This window comes from Dendropsophus ebraccatus, chromosome 3 (genome assembly GCF_027789765.1).
Source record: "Dendropsophus ebraccatus isolate aDenEbr1 chromosome 3, aDenEbr1.pat, whole genome shotgun sequence".
Lineage (NCBI taxonomy): Eukaryota > Metazoa > Chordata > Amphibia > Anura > Hylidae > Dendropsophus > Dendropsophus ebraccatus.
This window is the reverse complement of record NC_091456.1, coordinates 5309298-5326174: the sequence shown is the minus strand read 5'-3', so window position 1 is coordinate 5326174 and position 16877 is coordinate 5309298. Positions and strand designations below refer to the sequence as shown.

At 50.0% G+C, this 16877-nt stretch overlaps 1 protein-coding gene across 1 annotated transcript; it reads left to right on the top strand.

The window, feature by feature from the left end:
* Positions 1-669: 669 nt before the first annotated feature.
* Positions 670-3988, top strand: LOC138785145 (phosphatidylethanolamine-binding protein 1-like). The gene is made up of 4 exons (XM_069960737.1): positions 670-876; positions 2092-2201; positions 2524-2624; positions 3425-3988. Exons 1-4 carry the CDS (start codon positions 742-744, stop codon positions 3637-3639), a joined length of 561 nt encoding a protein of 186 aa, XP_069816838.1. The 5' UTR covers positions 670-741; the 3' UTR covers positions 3640-3988.
* The last annotated feature ends 12889 nt before the right edge of the window (positions 3989-16877 follow it).

Genomic DNA, 16877 nt, shown 5'->3' with positions numbered 1-16877 from the left:
AGGACAGGTGAGTTACTGGTTTATTGTTTTTTTCGCTGGGGCCACATATAATGAGGGACACGGGGGGCCGTTCTGGGACCGCGGGACAGCACCCCGAAAACGGGACAGTTGGGAGGTATGGCAATGTGAGGAATGAAAGCTGAGCTGTGATTGGTTGCTATGGGTGCTGTGATTGGTTGCTATGGGCAACAGAGAATCTCCCTCATAATATAGTATATTACTAGTCACAGATCTTTGTAACACTAATAATAATATGGGGGCGCTGCCTACACTGCCATCCTGCTGAGTGATATACATGGTATATAGTGAGAGATATAATATATATATAGTGATAGACAATATATACAGCGATATCATGTCTGTATATGGCCGCACTGTTCACGTCAGGGTCACTCTGCTCCTCCCGGGGACCGTGGATCGATCCCCTCAGGACAAGGAGCGGGAGGAGCCGTGTGTAGCTGGCCGGTCCCGCGCCTCCCGCCCCGGCTCTAACGCACGAGCACTGGAGCGGTTCTGCAGCGTCTAACACCGGTCACCATCCACCGAGCCGCAGCTGTCACTCCGGGTCTGCAGCCTGAGCGCTGATTGGCCCATTCACACGGGTGATCCCCCAACAGCCAATAGGATCGTAGCGCTAATCTTCGCCTCTTGCTCTATTGGCTGGAGCTGACGCTTGGGGCGGAGCTTACGGAGCCGTACCGTTAGTGCGAGGCCGGTGGCGCAGAGCCGTGTGGGTGCACGATGCCGGTGGACGTGTCTCAGTGGTGCGGGGCTTTGGCCCTGGACGAGGTCGACGAAAAGCCGGCGCAGCCGCTCAATGTGACCTATGGTCCTCTGGCGATAGAGGAGCTGGGCCAAGTGGTGACCCCTACCCAGGTAGTGATTGTGGTGGCCTGTGAGAGAGCCACGCCCACCCTGATGGCACAGGGCACGCCCCCCAGCGGCTGTGTGTGTGTATATAGCCGGCGGCTGTGCTGCCTCTAGTGTGTATAGTATATACAGCTCACAGGGCGCCTACAGTGTCTGCAGTGAGGAGAACGGGGAGGAGGGAGCCCCGGCACCTGCAGCCCGTGTAATGTCCCCAGCATGGCGGCCACCTGTGTAGGAGTGTGGGGCACACGGGGATCGGTGACGGCTGTGTAATACAGAGCGGTGTGTGTGAGAGACCTGGCCCAGAACTTCAATAAAGCCCAGTTCGCGTTTCCTTATGCAGTAAAGCGCGGTTTGCGTTGCCCTCGTGCAGTAAAGCGCGGTTTGCGTTGCCCTCGTGCAGTAAAGCGCGGTTTGCGTTGCCCTCGTGCAGTAAAGCGCGGTTTGCGTTGCCCTCGTGCAGTAAAGCGCGGTTTGCGTTGCCCTCGTGCAGTAAAGCGCGGTTTGCGTTGCCCTCGTGCAGTAAAGCGCGGTTTGCGTTGCCCTCGTGCAGTAAAGCGCGGTTTGCGTTGCCCTCGTGCAGTAAAGCGCGGTTTGCGTTGCCCTCGTGCAGTTTGCGTTGCCCACGCGCAGTAAAGTGCAGTTCCCGTTGCCCTCATGCAGTAGGCTCTGTTCACACTTGCAGGATCCACTGCAGATTGTTCGGTGTCTTCTGTCATGTAGTGACAGTGATACCTGCTGCACATCCTGTAGGTGTAAGCAGCATGGCGGCAACCTGTGCAGGAGTGGGAGGCACAGGGCGGGGGGGGGGGGGGGATCAGTGCCAGGTGTGTAATACTGTGCAGTGTGTGGGAGCCCTATAGAAAGAGACCTGGCCCAGAACTTTAATAAAGCGCAGTTCACATTGCCCGCTCAGCCAGTCAGTGGTGCTGACACGTCACAATTCAGGTCGCCCGCTCAGACAGGGAAGCGGCTGGGGACCGGAGGGGAGGACAGCGGACCCCAGTGCTGGAGGTGCGGAGGTCGGTGCATGTTATGTTCAGCCGCCTCCTCCCCAGCTTTTTTGGAAAAAAATAAAATAAAAAGTCAGAGCCCGGACTTCTCCTTTATAGGGTAGTTGTCACTTCATTGGGGATGGGACTACACTGTTGCCACCATTTTTTGTACACCAGCAATTCACTAAGTAACCTGAGACTGGATAACTTTTTTTTTTTTGTCAAGGTCCAGAACCGTCCAACCAGTATATCCTGGGAGGGGATGGACAGCAGCAAGCTATATACCATTGCACTTACAGACCCCGATGCACCAAGTCGGAAAACTCCAAAATTCAGGTAAGACCAGTGACCTCACATGGGATGTAGCCGCAGGCCAAGGCCTCATTCACACGCATCTGTCCCTGATAGTAACAGCTAATACCATGCATGTGAATAGGTTATGATTGAGGGCTGCGGGTTTCTGTATCCCAGTACCCCGCATTCTGCTGCAGGTTTCCTCTAGAGTTTATGCTGCTTTTACACAATTTGTACTATTCAGTCAGTGGGGAGGCCGTGCACATATCATAGCTGTGGATTCTCCTTAGTGGAGGGATGGCTGGATATACTGCAGATACCAGGGACATGAAATGACGGATTGTACAACTTTCATGTGTTTTAGGGAATGGCATCACTTCCTTGTCGTAAACGTGAAGGGTAATGACATCAGCAGCGGTTGTGTCCTGTCCGATTACATTGGTGCCGGTCCACCCAAAGGATCTGGTAAGTGTAACCATAAGGCCCTGTAATATGGAGATGTGATCCAACTTAGGCCCCTAATACACGGGGCGACGGAGAGGAGCAAACGATAGCTGTCAGCGTTCGCTCCTGATACCCCGCCATTACACATGTCGGAAGCGAGCAAGTAAGTGCGGGGGGGGGGGGGGGGTTGCCCGGGTGATCGCCAGATCTGCCAGCGGTCTGGTGTCACTGCTCCTATTCCGCGGGGTGACGGCAGCAAATCGCTGCTATATTAGTCATTTGTCTTTCAATATGTTGAAAGACAAGTGACAGCAACGATCAGACAACGTCGTTCATGTCGGCTGATCGTTGTCTTCCGTTACACAAGATGATTAACGGGCGATATCAGCCCGTATAATATGGCCTTTACTAGTCCTGTACTGTCCTAAAGTAAATCAACAATTGGAATTCATAACTGGAGACGAGTGAATTTACAGCAATAAGGAACAGAAGCGCTTTATCTCTGCAATCCGCTCACCAGCTGCTGCTTTATGACTGACTGTTGAAAAGTGTCCCAGGATCAGCTCCAGCTTTTCCCAGGCCCCGGGAAGGAGCAGCAGGGAGGGTGATGAGTGGATTGCAGAGAGGACCGCTCACTATCCCACCCCTTGACAGGCGCCATTGTCATCAGATTATCACTGTTACCTCCTATGGGGGATTCTGCAGATAGTGGCACTTTCCACACTTTGTTGGCAGCCCTTCTCTTCTGAATTCTTCCTACTGATGCATCTGTATTTCTGGACATGTAACTGATGCGGCCATCTTGGTGCGTTATTTTCCAGGTCTTCATCGTTACGTCTGGTTGGTCTACGAACAGAAAGAGCAGCTAAAGTGTGACGAGCAGGTTCTGACCAATCGCTCTGGACAGCACAGAGGCTGCTTCAAGGTCCTTTCATTCCGCAAGAAATATGGCCTGGGAGGCCCGGTTGCAGGAAATTGCTTCCAGGCGGAATGGGATGATTATGTCCCCAAGCTGTACGAACAGCTGGGATCCTAAAATGTATTGCCCCTAAGTATTTAGATGGTTTGCAGTGGCATAGCAAGTGGTTTGGTTTCTTTCTCTTTATTTTTTGGTCATTTAAGAATCTTGCACATACTTCAGTGTTAAATCCCCTGAGCCAAATGCAGCAGCAATATCTCCTGAGTCAGATGCAGCAACAATATCTACTGAGCCACATTCAGCGGCATTATCTCCTGAGCCAGATGCAGCAGCATTACAATTGTATTAACCAACATACTCTAAAAGTTTCCTACTTTCTGCAGTATGGATTACAGTGTTTTTGTGTCTATTTGATCCCATGTTGAATGATATTGCATGAAATAGAAGTAAAACATGGGCTTGTGAATTGTCACTGTCTTATTTGTTGCATATGCTTCAATTTTGTGGTCATTATTATTTAAAGAATTGACCCCCAGTAAAGAGGTCAGATCATGTGCTGGGACCATAATAATATAAAAAAAAGGCATACCCGCCTACCTGAGTACCCCGCAGATCGCTCCATCTTATAGCTCCCTTCTAGTTGTTTGCACCCAGGCATTCGCTGACTGCAGCAGTGTCTCACTTCGGTCAGGGATTGGCTGAGCAGTTCAGTGTTGCCAAAACAAGTCTGTCAAGTAGGAAGCATTTGATATGCTGTAGATTTTACAACTTTTCCCACCTACACAGAATGGAGAGGAATGTAATATATATGGTCGGTAATTTCACATGTTAGAGACAAAATCTATAGAACATTCCAGATAATCACATTCTAGGTTTTATAAATTATGAACTTGCATTTTATTATATGAAATAAGGCTTTGATCACTGTACAGCAGGAGTTCTGCCTCTCGCAGAGCTGTTAGTTTCTCTATAAGAAGCTCCTCCCACTCTGCCATCATTACCTGGATTACCTGCACCTGTGTCAGCTCGTGACTTGTATAATAATCATTAGAGATGAGCGAACGTGCTGGTCCGAGCTTGGTACTCGATCTAGTATTAGGCTACTCGATGGTATTCGTTACTCGGACGAGCATCTCGCGATACTCGAGGAAATCTCATCATCCTTTTCCTGTAAGTTTGGGCGCTATTTCTCAGCCAATAAACATGCAGGAGACTCTTTGATACATCCTTGATGACGTGGGACCCATACATGTCGATAGCAGCGATTGGTTGGCCAGATAAGATGACCCTGCCATATAAAACTCGGCGCCGGCAGTGCTCGCTTCAGACGTATGCTGTGAGAGATCAGGGACAGAGCTGCTGCTTCTCAGGGAGAGCGTCAGTGTAGGATATAGCGTTCCAGTAGGCAGGGTATATACTAGCAATATAAACAAACAGACCTTTTTTAGGGCTTAAAAGCTTTTATTAATACTATTACTACAGACTGCTGGCTGGGAGTTGCAGTGCTGCTACCGCGATTTAACCAGCACACTGGTGACCGGCTGCTGGCAGAAAGGGGACATTAGGTGTTGCATACACACCCCTAAGAAGTGCTCAGTGTACTCCTTTTTGATTTTGGGGCTCGTGGTCCTGGTGTACTGCAGTGTATAGCTGGGAGTTGTAGTGCATCTCGCATAGAACTTACTTCACTGCTCATATTGTATTGGGGTGACAAAGCGTGTGTACAGTTGTTGCCCATACCAGATAGCACCACCTAAACTAGTGTGTATTGCACTGTATAGCTGGGAGCTGTAGTGCATAGAACTTACTTCACTGCTCATTGTATTGGGGTGACAGAAAGTGTGTACAGTTGTTACCCATACCAGATAGCACCATCAAGGCCCCCTAAACTAGTGTGTACTGCACTGTATAGCTGGGAGTTGTAGTGCATCCTGCATAGAACTTACTTCACTGCTCATTGTATTGCACTGTATAGCTGAGAGTTGTAGTGCATCCTGCATAGAACTTACTTCACTGCTCATTGTATTGGGGTGAAAAAGTGTGTACAGTTGGTGCTCATACCAGATAGCACCGTAGAGCCCCACCAAACCATTGGTTACTACAACTATTTTTCAAGATATCTGTATTTCATATGCAAGGCCTATCTCAGTTCCATACTGTGCAGTGTCCATAAAATGGTGAACCCCAGGGGTAAGGGTTGAGGGCGTGGGGTTCCAAGTGATGTGGTTGCTGGAGGCCGTGTTTCAGGGCAGGGTGACACAGCAGCACCTATTGAGGAGGTAGCAGTGGCACACCGCAGACGTCCACTCCCTAGCTTCTTTGACAAACTAACGGGGTCTCAAGGTAGACAGTTATTGAAACCGCAGCAGTGTGAACAGGTGATCACGTGGATAGCGGATAATGTAACTTATCCACCACCCAGTCTTCAACGCCGTCCGCCCACGCTACCCAAGGGAGTGGAACCCTTGCTCCATTAGCCCAGCCTCCTTCCCCACATCCTGGCCCCTCCAGGGAAAGAAGGGATTCAGATCCACCACCACCATGCTTCCAGGAACTGTTTTCTGGACCCTTACCTGAGTCAGAGCAACCGGAGCAGTCGATCTGTCCTGATGCCCAAACTATGCAGCTCACGCAGTTAGTGGGTGATGAGAGTGGGGACTTGCAAGCGGGGTTGGAAGAGGTGTCTGATGATGACTATGAGACCCGGTTGTCAGACAGTGAGGTTGTTGTCATGGATGTAACTCAAAGTGAGGAGGAGAGTGAGGAGCTGGTGGATGAGGACGAGGTGACTGACCTGAGCTGGGTGGATAAGCCTAGTGAAGACCGTGCTTCTGAGGGGGAGGCAAGTTTACCCGCAGGACCAGGTCGAAGAGGGGTGGGCAGAGGGAGAGGCAGGGGCAGAGCGAGTAGACGGACTGTAGTGTGCAACGTGTGCCACGCCAGGATCAGCAGGGGAGCCACCACTACCAGCCTAACCACTACTAGCATGCGCAGGCATATGAGTGCTAAACACCCCACTCAGTGGAACCAAGGCCGTTCAGTGACTGCAAGTCGCACCCCTGCTCCTTCCCCTGTGTCAGGTGCTGCTCTGTCAGTCCCCCCGCCCAGGCACGAGGGCCTCCCACCCTACACGCATCCCTTCACCTCCACTATGCTCCACACCCTCTAGCATGGTGTCCAAGCACAGCGTTCAACTGTCCCTGCAGCAGACCTTTGCACGGAAGCGCAAGTACACTGCCACTCACCCGCATGCACAAGCCCTAAATGTGCACATAGGCAAACTGCTGAGCTTGGAGATGCTGCCCTATCGGCTGGTAAAGACAGAGGCTTTTAGGAACCTCATGGCGGTGGCTGTCCCTTGGTACTCTGTCCCCAGTCGCCACTACTTTTCACGGTGTGCCGTCCCAGCCCTACACCAGCACGTGTCGGATAACATCATCCGTGCCCTGACCAACGCAGTCAGCGACAAGGTCCACCTAACCACGGACACGTGGACAAGTGCTGGCGGGAAGGGACACTTTATCTCCCTGACTGCACATTGGGTCAACTTGGTGGAGGCTGGGACAGAGTCTGACCCTGATTCCGCTCATGTGCTGCCCACCCCTAGGATTGTGGGGCCTACCTCGGTTGCCGTCTCTCATGAGTTGTATACCTCTTTCTCCTCCTCCTCTCTATTACCCTCCACGAGCATGTCGCCTCCATCTCGTAGCATCAGCAGTGCGGTGGGTAAGCGCCAACAGGCGGTGTTGAAACTGCTGAGCTTAGGCGACAAGAGGCACACGGCCCAGGAGCTGTTGCAGGGCATCACGGCGCAGGCAGATTTTTGGCTGGCTCCACGGAGCCTCAAACCAGGCATGGTTGTGTGTGACAACGGGCGAAACCTGGTGGCGGCTCTGCAACTGCAACTCAGCAGCCTCACACATGCACCAGGCCTGGCCCACGTGTTCAACCAAGTGGTGCAGCGGTTTCTTAAGACCAACCCCAATTTGGCTGACTTGCTCACCAAGGTGCGGCGCATCTGTGCGCATTTCTGCAAGTCAACCTCGGATGCTGCCATCCTTAGGGCAGTGCAAAGGCGCTTGCAACTGCTGGCTCACAGACTGCTGTGCGACGTGCCCACGAGGTGGAAATCCACCTTCCAGATGGTAGCCAGGGTTTCCCAGCAACGCAGAGCCATTGTGGAATGCCAGATGTCAACCTCGGTGTGAAGCGGTAGTCAGGTCAGTCAGCTACCGCAAATCTACAATGAGGAGTGGACGTGGATGTCTGCTGTCTGTCAGGTACTGGGCCCCTTTGAGGAGTCAACACAGATGGTCAGCGGAGATGACGCCATCATCAGCCTCACCATCCCGCTGCTGTGTCTGCTTAAAACATCCCTGCTCAGCCTGAAGTCTGACACTTTGCCTTCGTCTCAGGAGACGGGTGAAGAACAGCCGCCGCTAGATAGCCAGACCACCCTGACATCAGTTTCTCAACACCGAGTAGAGGATGAGGAGCAGACTGGTGCCGCCACTGAAGAGGGTACCCATGCTCGATCCTTACTTGTTGAGCGTGTATGGCCTGAAGAGGGTGAATCGGTGGAGGAGGAGGAAATTAAGGCTAGTCAGGAGAGGGAGTTCTTGCGTGTTGGGACCCTGGCGCACATGGCTGACTTTATGTTAGGCTGTCTTTCCCGTGACTCTCGGGTTATAAAAATTTGTGACAACACAGATTACTGGGTGTTAACCCTCCTGGACCCTCGGTAGAAACAGAACTTTTTCACTCTCATTCCTGCCGAGGAAAGTGTATGAGAGTGAATCAATATCAACAGGCCCTGGTGCAGAAGCTGAAAATGTACTTCCCATTTGACACCACTAGCACCAGAGGACGTAGTTCTGTGGGCCAAAGAGCGGGGGAGAGGAGCGGTGGACCAGGCAGCTTGTCAAGGGGCAGGGGAACACTCTCCAAGGCCTTTGACAGTTTCATGGCACCCCAGCAAGACTATGTCAACCGTCCCCAGTCTAGACAGAGTAGGGGGGAAGCCTTCAGGAAGATGGTGAGGGAGTACCTTGCTGACCATACCACCGTCCTTAACGATCACTCTGCTACCTACAACTACTGGGTTTCAAAGCTGGATACGTGGCCCCAACTGGCGCTTTACGCCTTGGAGGTGCTGGCCTGCCCTGCCTCTAGCGTGTTGTCAGAGCGGGACTTCAGTGCAGCTGGTGCCATCATCACTGATAAGCGCACCCGCCTGTCCACTGACAGCGCTGACAGGCTGACGTTTATAAAAATGAACAAAGCTTGGATTTCACCTGAATTCAACTGTCCACCCGGGGTAATCAGCTGAACATGAAGATTCTTGGTATCTCCTCCTCTTCCTATAATTCTCAGCCAACTGCCAAGTCTTCTTCCGCCATGCAGGGTCTGGCCTAATTGTTGGGAGGCTCAATTGCTTCCTCACTCCTAATGGTTCTCTGTGTCCTCACTGCCATGCTCTGACGTCACACTACATCTGCGGAGGAGCGGGACTGGTTGATGGGGGCCCGTCGATCACGACCCCGCCAACCAGCCTGCTGTTTTATTTTATTTTTTCGTGTAGCCGTGGCCAGGGCCTCACCACCCCCGGTCGAGAGTCATCAAGTGTACCCTTGATGGTGAGTGCTGACTGACAACTGGCCTAGCCAGTTAGCTGTCAGCACCAGGGTTCATGTCCACTACATATCCCAGCCCATGGACTCACTCCAATTTTTGGGAGGCTCACTTGCTTCCTCACTGACTTGTAATGGTTATCTGTGCATTCAAGGCCCTGCTGTGTCTGGCCTAATTTTTGGGAGGCTCACTTGCTGCCTCACTGACTTGTAATGGTTATCTGTGCATTCAAGGCCCTGCTGTGTCTGGCCTAATTTTTGGGAGGCTCACTTGCTGCCTCACTGACTTGTAATGGTTATCTGTGCATTCAAGGCCCTGCTGTGTCTGGCCTAATTTTTGGGAGGCTCACTTGCTGCCTCACTGACTTGTAATGGTTCTCTGGGTGCTCAATGCCATGCTGCTTTTGCCCTAATTTTTGGGAGGCTCACTCACTTTTAAGGATTCTCTGTGTGCTCAATGCCATGCTAGGTCTGGTATAATTTTTGGAAGGTTAACTGGCTACCGCTTCTACCTTGTTCGCTCTGTTCTCACCGCCATGCTGTGTCAGGCTGAATTTTTGCGTGGTTCATGATATGCTACCTCTGTTTTAATGGTTCCCGTGTTCTCAAATTCCAGGGCCTCTTCAAAAGACTGTATTGTTCTATGTGTCATCACTGCCTGACGTCACACTACGTCTGCAGAGGAGCGGGACTGGTTGCCGGGGGCCCGCCGATCGCGCCCCCGCCAACCAGCCAGCTGTTTTATTTATTTTTTTTGTCTAGCCATGGCCGTCTAGCCATGTCCACTACATATCCCAGCCCCTGAATTCACTCCAATATTTGGGTGGGCTCACTTGATTCCTCACTCACTTGTAATGGCTCTCTGTGTGCTGAATGCCATGCAGTGTCTGGCCTAATTTTTGGGAGGCTCACTAGCTTCCTCACTCACTTGTAATGGCTCTCTGTGTGTTCAAGGCTCTGCAGTGTCTGGCCTAGTTTTGGGGAGCCTCACTAGGTGTGCCTGCCCTTGCCTTCTTTTTGCTGGGCCTTAACTGGCATCCATGTTGACTATGGCTGGGCCTGCCCTTGCCTCCTTTTTGCTGGGCCCTAACTGGCATCCATGTTGACTACTGCTGGGCCTTTACTGGCATCCATGTTGACTACTGCTGGGCCTTTACTGGCATCCATGTTGACTACTGCTGGGCCTGTACTGGCATCCATGTTGACTACTGCTGGGCCTTTACTGGCATCCATGTTGACTACTGCTGGGCCTTTACTGGCATCCATGTTGACTACTGCTGGGCCTGCCCTTGCCTCCTTTTTGCTGGGCCTTAACTGGCATCCATGTTGACTACTGCTGACTACTGGTGTGCCTGCCCTTGCCTCCATGTTGGCTACTGCTGATCCTGCCTGGCCTCCATGTTAACTAATGTTGTTCCTGCCTGGCCTCCATGTTGGTTACTGTTGCTCCTGCCTGGCCTGCATGTTGGCTACTGCTGATCCCGGCAATTCTCTGTGTGCTTAATGCCATGCAGTGTTTGGCCTAATTTTGGGGAGGCTCACTTTTTGTTCCTCACTCACTTTTAATGGTTCTCTGTGAGCTCACTGCCATGCTAGGTCTGGTCAAATTTTTGGAAGGCTGACTGGCTACCGCTTCTACCTTGTTGACTCTGTCCTCACCGCTATGCTGTATCAGGCTGAATTTTTGGGTGGTTCATGATAAGCTAACTCTGTTGTAATGGTTCCCTGTGTTCTCACTGCCATGCTGTGTCAGGGTGAGTTTTTGGGTGGTCCCTATGCCTACCTCTGTTTTAACCAGGCTGTTGCACAGAATTAGGCATAATGGTGCCATTAGGCAGCCTCAGAGGCATGCAGACATGCTGCCCCTGCTGTTTCCTGTCCATTTCTGTTGTGTTTCCATCAATTTCTGAGGTTGACAGGTTTTCACATGACCTTCACTCTACCGAACCTGAGTCCCTTCAAAAAATGCTCTAGTCTCCCATTGACTTCAATGGGGTTTGTTACTCGAAATGAGCACTCGAGTATCGAGAGATATTCGTTTCGAGTAACAAGCACCTGAGCATTTTAGTACTCGCTCATCACTAATAATCACCTGTCCACACACTCATTACACTTCAGACTCTAGACCAAAAAGCTGTCTACGGAAATCAAAGACAGAACTGTAGACCTGCACATGGCTGGGATGGGCTACAGGACAATAGGCAAGCAGCTTAGGGAAAAGAAACTGTTAGAACAACTATTAGAAAATGGAAGAAACTCAAGATGACTGTCAATCTTTCTGAGTTTGGTGTTCCATGCAAGATTTTACCTCATGGGTTGCATGTCAGCCCAGAACTACACAGGAGGACCTGGATCAATCACCTGAAGAGAGCTGGGACCACAGTCTTATAGATTACCCTTAGTAACACGCTACACCGTCATGGATTATAATCTTGCAGGACACCGCCAGCTCATGTGCAGGCCCGTGCGATGTCATCCATGACCATCTGGACGATCCATAGGAGAAGAAACTTATATTCTTTGCTGTATGTATCTCGGCATCTAGGCCATAATAGTATACTGCATGGTGCCTGAGGTACCCAATCACAGTTGGCTGTTCAGGCATGATGGGAGTTGTAGTTTTGCAGCAGCTGGAGGGGGTAGGTTCCCCATCTCTGGGTAAGAGGGACTATATCATCAGGAAATGACATGTTTACATTGGTTTATTATGAATATAATAAACAAAATAAAAATCGATATTGGAGCTTTCACACTGGTCGCTATAACTGTCACATGAAGCTGATATTTCCTGCGGTCACTTTCAGCCTTGTCATAGATACAGAGGCTTCTGTTGCTGGAGTTTAGGCAGACATATACTTCCTCCATGTCACTTCATAGGCGTACACCTGCAACAGGCTCCAATGTTAAAAAAGTGTTCTACTTAAACTACTAGAAATGTTATTATTTATCCCCCCCCAAATCAACGTTTGATATGTTGCTGCCCATGGTGAGACTAACAATTCCTTCAATACTTGTTATTATCTATTCAGTCTCCTTCCCCCAGTTCTCAGCTGCTGCTTTCGGCTGAAAACACAAATCTGTGTGTGAGCTCTTCACTCTGTATTTCCCTTCCTTCTGAGACAGATGATATGAACAAGTCCCTGGCAGGCTTTATCTGCAACATTGTAGCTTCTCTGTAATGCTGGGAGGGTTAATCACAGTGAGTTCATCAGGAACCTGACCTCAAAATAATCCTACCAGCATTACAAAGAAGCTACAATGTTGCAGATACAGCCAGTAAGGGACTTGTTTACACCAGTCGTCTCAAAAGCACCATATGCTGTGTATAGAAACCAATGCAGTTGCTCCACTAAACAACCAATCCCATTACCGTGATAACTGGGCCGACCAACATAATGTTGCAGTCTGCTGTGTGGGAGCGAGCATTAGGCTGGGTTCACACTGCGTTTTTGCAATCTGTTGAACATACACTGTATATATTTTATGGAAAAAACTGATGCAATTGTGCACCATTTAGTTTGGATGTTTTTCCATTGATTTCCATTATAATAAACAAACAAACAAAAAAACAGATCAAAACAGATGTTTTTTTTTTTGTTTTTTTTTTGGACGGATACAAAAGTAATATTGACCATGTTTTTCTGTCCGTTAAAAGTAACCAATTAAAAACAGATATGTTGAACATATTGGAAAAACGCAGTGTGAACCCAGCCTTATCCTGCTGAAAAATGCCAATATAAGTTGCCAGTGTCCCTCCTGTCACAACTAGGGGTGACTGATTGTTCTATGCAGCGTCTCCCCAAATCATCACAGCAGCAGCCGGGGCAATGCATCATTCCACAGCAAAGGCAGGATTGAAGAACTTAACGCAAGGCCTCCATACTGGAAGCAAACCATTGTAATATCAAACAGAACCTGGACTGATCACTGAAGGCAATATGGTGCCAGTCAGGAGCCGTCAAGGTTTCTTGTTCACACCACTGCAAACACAAGGAACAATGGCCGGCTGTCACTGGCAACAGAAGAAAACATGTGGTCATGGTGTGGTGGACCCCCGGGGTGGTGTTACATCAGAGGAGCGGCCGGTCACTTGCTAGGTGGTGAGGTGTGACTCCACTCTGGTGGTGGTTGGTAGAGATACAGCCGGACCTTGAGGTGTTAACTTGTGACACCGGTGCTGGGTGGGCACACAGGTGTAATGGCACGCCTGCTTTTTGTACCCTTTTCCCCTGTGGTCAGTGTCCTCCCGGGTTGCTACTGGGTCCCTTGGGATAAAGTGATCACGGATGGCCAGAGTGGTGTAGTGACCCTCCCGGACTATCGGAACCACCACCCACAGAAAGGGAAAGTGTAACAAGGTTGCGGTGTGTGCTGTGTAGGTGGAGAAATCATAGAGTCTCTTGGGTGTAGTTAAGCCGGTTTACTATTTGCAAATGTGCAGCAGGTAATACATGATCAACACTATGAAGTTTCTCTGGATAAAGCACTTAAAAACACACTTGACAATAGTTCCAAATAAAAACTTGAAAATACAATGACCTGATCTGTAGAAAAAGTGCAGTGTAGGATATAGTTGTGTTGACAGAGTAGTGCTGAGTGATACGTAGAAACAGAGTAGCAGAGAGGAGGATGGGTCTCAACCCATGTAGTACTGTGCTCTGCCGGGATGTTGAAGGATGAGGTAGAATACTTAGAAGAAGAAGAACACATTTTCCCCTTATATTGACTTTGACTCAGTCTTCACAACACCTTATGCCCACTGGACTTGGCTGAACCTTCCTAATGGGTGACACAGGCCCCAGACCTTGTTACCTGGGATCAGTGGAATGTGCTGCGAGATAGAGTTCCTAGGCTTACAGCAACTTTGCTCTATCTAGGGCTGACCTAAGGGGTGTGCGACCTGTGCAATCGCACAGGGCGCATCACCCCCTCGATCACAAGGGGGCGCCAGCACCTGGTGAACCTGCACAAGTGCCGCTCCCTTTAGCTATAGCATGTCTAATGACATGCTAAAAGTTAGACAGAGCACCCTGTGGGGGGGGGATATGAAATAGGAGCTGCTGGGTAGAGGGGCAATGGGGAGAATAATATATGAAAGCTGCAGAGGTAGTATGGGGAGAGTTAAAAGGAAACCAATCAGGCTGATATGGTTCCCTGGAACAATGTATAAAGCTCCTGCAGCAGCTGCGGCATGTACCGGCCGTGGCTGCAGCAGGAGCTTTATTGCGGGGAAAAATGACTTTTATTCCCCGGATAGTGACGGTAGCTCCCCGCCCGTGTCTAATCACCGGCCCTCTCTGCCTGTAAATCATTCCCGTGGAGCGTGCTGACAGGCAGAGCGATGTGACTAGACACGGGTGGGGAGCTTTATACATTGCTTCAGGGAACCGTATCAGCCCGATTGGGCCGATTGGTTCCCTTTAAAATCATATGTGGGGCTGTAAAGGGTAGTAGGGTAGATACCATATGGGGGATGCACAGGAAGGAGTATTATACTATATTAGGGCTGCACAGGGGTCTACACTATTTAGGGGTCTCATACTATATTAAGGTGGACAGAGATGTCTGATGCTATATGGGGACTGCACAGAAGGGCCTATACTATATAGAGAGCTTACCACTGTTATGTGGAGGATTTAAAACTATGAGGGCACAGCAGACCTAACTACTATATGAGTTGGAGCAAGGAGCCTAAAACGTTTCTCTGGCAGATTCCGGTAAGAAGATTCATGGCCAGGAGAGGACTGCAAGATAGCCCAGGCTGGATGGAGAGAAAAAGGAAAAGGGAACAACACCGTGAGTCAAGATATCCTTGTCGGAAGCCCGGCGCACGCGCAGCAGAGATAAGTCCGACGCCCATAGAGAATGACGGCTCCATTCAGTCTTTATGGGCATCGGATTCATCTATGCATCGCGCACGCCGGCCTTCCGACAAGGATATCTCCGTCCCGGGACCAGCTCCAGGAGCGGAACTTGGTGAGATGGGGTAAGTATCCGGGCTCTAGCGGGGGTTCGGACGGCCTTCACCCCAGCACGGGGGGTGACAAGTTCCCTTTAAACTGTGTGTGTGTGTGCGAGCGCGCCAGAGCAAATTCCGCACAGGGTGCCATCTATCCTTCAGTTACTAGTGCTTTGGCTTTAGTGGATACTGTCCTGCACTGTAACTTCTCCTTGTCCACGGCGTGGGGTGAGGTTGTCTCTGGCTTGTCCTCTCCTAAGAGGTTTTAACACTGCATAGGGCTTTTGTAGCTTTACTTGTAGGAAAGTTGTGAGAGGTGTAGTGCAATAAGTACAGACTTTTGCGAGGGGTGTATATAAATGTAACACCTGTGGTAGGACACCGCAATGGCGCTCCTGACGTGTTCTAAGTGGCCCGAGTAGAGGAATGTGTGATAATGGCGGCACCTGTTGCTGAATGGCAGACATACACTGTGGGATCCGCTCATGCCTGTGTGCAGATAAATTATCCCATCTACTGGAGGTCTATCCGGGGCCAGCTCCGCATGTATGTGTTACCTCGCATAACCAAATCTCCCAACAGCAAAGGGCCGTATTACATAGCAACCATCATGCAGCAAAGACTGTGTATGTATGCATATATAATATCTGGTTAGTCATGTGTGTGCAGCCCTTGCCTAGTGTACATACATTTCCTCTCAAAGTTTCCCGGTGTTTCTGGCTGCCAGTGATTGGTTGAGTGGCCTGTCACTTTAGAGACGGGCTCCGCACTACTCACAACGGCCGCAGGACCAGGCAGAAGACAGGAAGGCACCAGGGAGAGGTGAAGTATGAACTTTATAATTTTTTTTTTTTTTTTTTTTATACAATCGTCAGCTGTCGGTTACGCATCACTATTACACGCAGCGCTGCGCAGTCGGCAGCTGATGATTTTAGGTCCTGTGATCGCTGTCTTTATAACATTGAGCGATGATGCCATATCGGCCTGATTCGGCAGGTTATTGCTCTGTATAATAGGGCCCTTAAAGTATGTGCACACTACGGAATCCCGATGGAACACCCACCGTGGATTCCACAGCTCCCCTGCTCCCATAGGCTTCATTCTATGGTTTGCCAGATTCCACCATCCGCCTGAAGAACGAACCCGCTCATTCTTTGGCCAGACGTCAGAATCTGTCAAACCCTAAAATGAAGCCTATGGGAGCAGCGGAGATGCGCACCTCCGCGAGCTGCGGAATCCGCGGCTGGTGTTCCGTCGGGATTCCATAGTGTGCACATACCCTTAGTTAGAAGGGCCTAGATGATGACCAGTTTGTTCACTAGACGATCCTGCGTCTTAGTCCAGTGATGCAACATCTGTCAAAGTCTATCACCAGGACAAGAATGTTGTAGAGGCAGATGTAGCAGTCATCGATCTCTCACCAAGAGACATAACCACATGGCAATCCTTTCTACCATACTGTATGTATATGTATGTATATTAGAGGAACACCTTTTCTTATAGCTCTGTGTTGTGGTGTTCCTGTTATTCTTACATTGTGGGACTATATGCGGAGGTCGTCATTTGGGCTATTAGTTGAGATGCTTGTGGCTCCCTGCTATTAGGCGATCACTGCTGCTATAGGAAGAGGTTCTGTCTGGAGAACACTTATGCTGGACCATTTATTATTCAGGTTTATTTAATCTGATTTTGTATATGTCAAATCATATTATTCATTTCTCCCCATTGGGAGAGTTGCTGGGCTGGTTAGGCTAAAGGCCCTATTC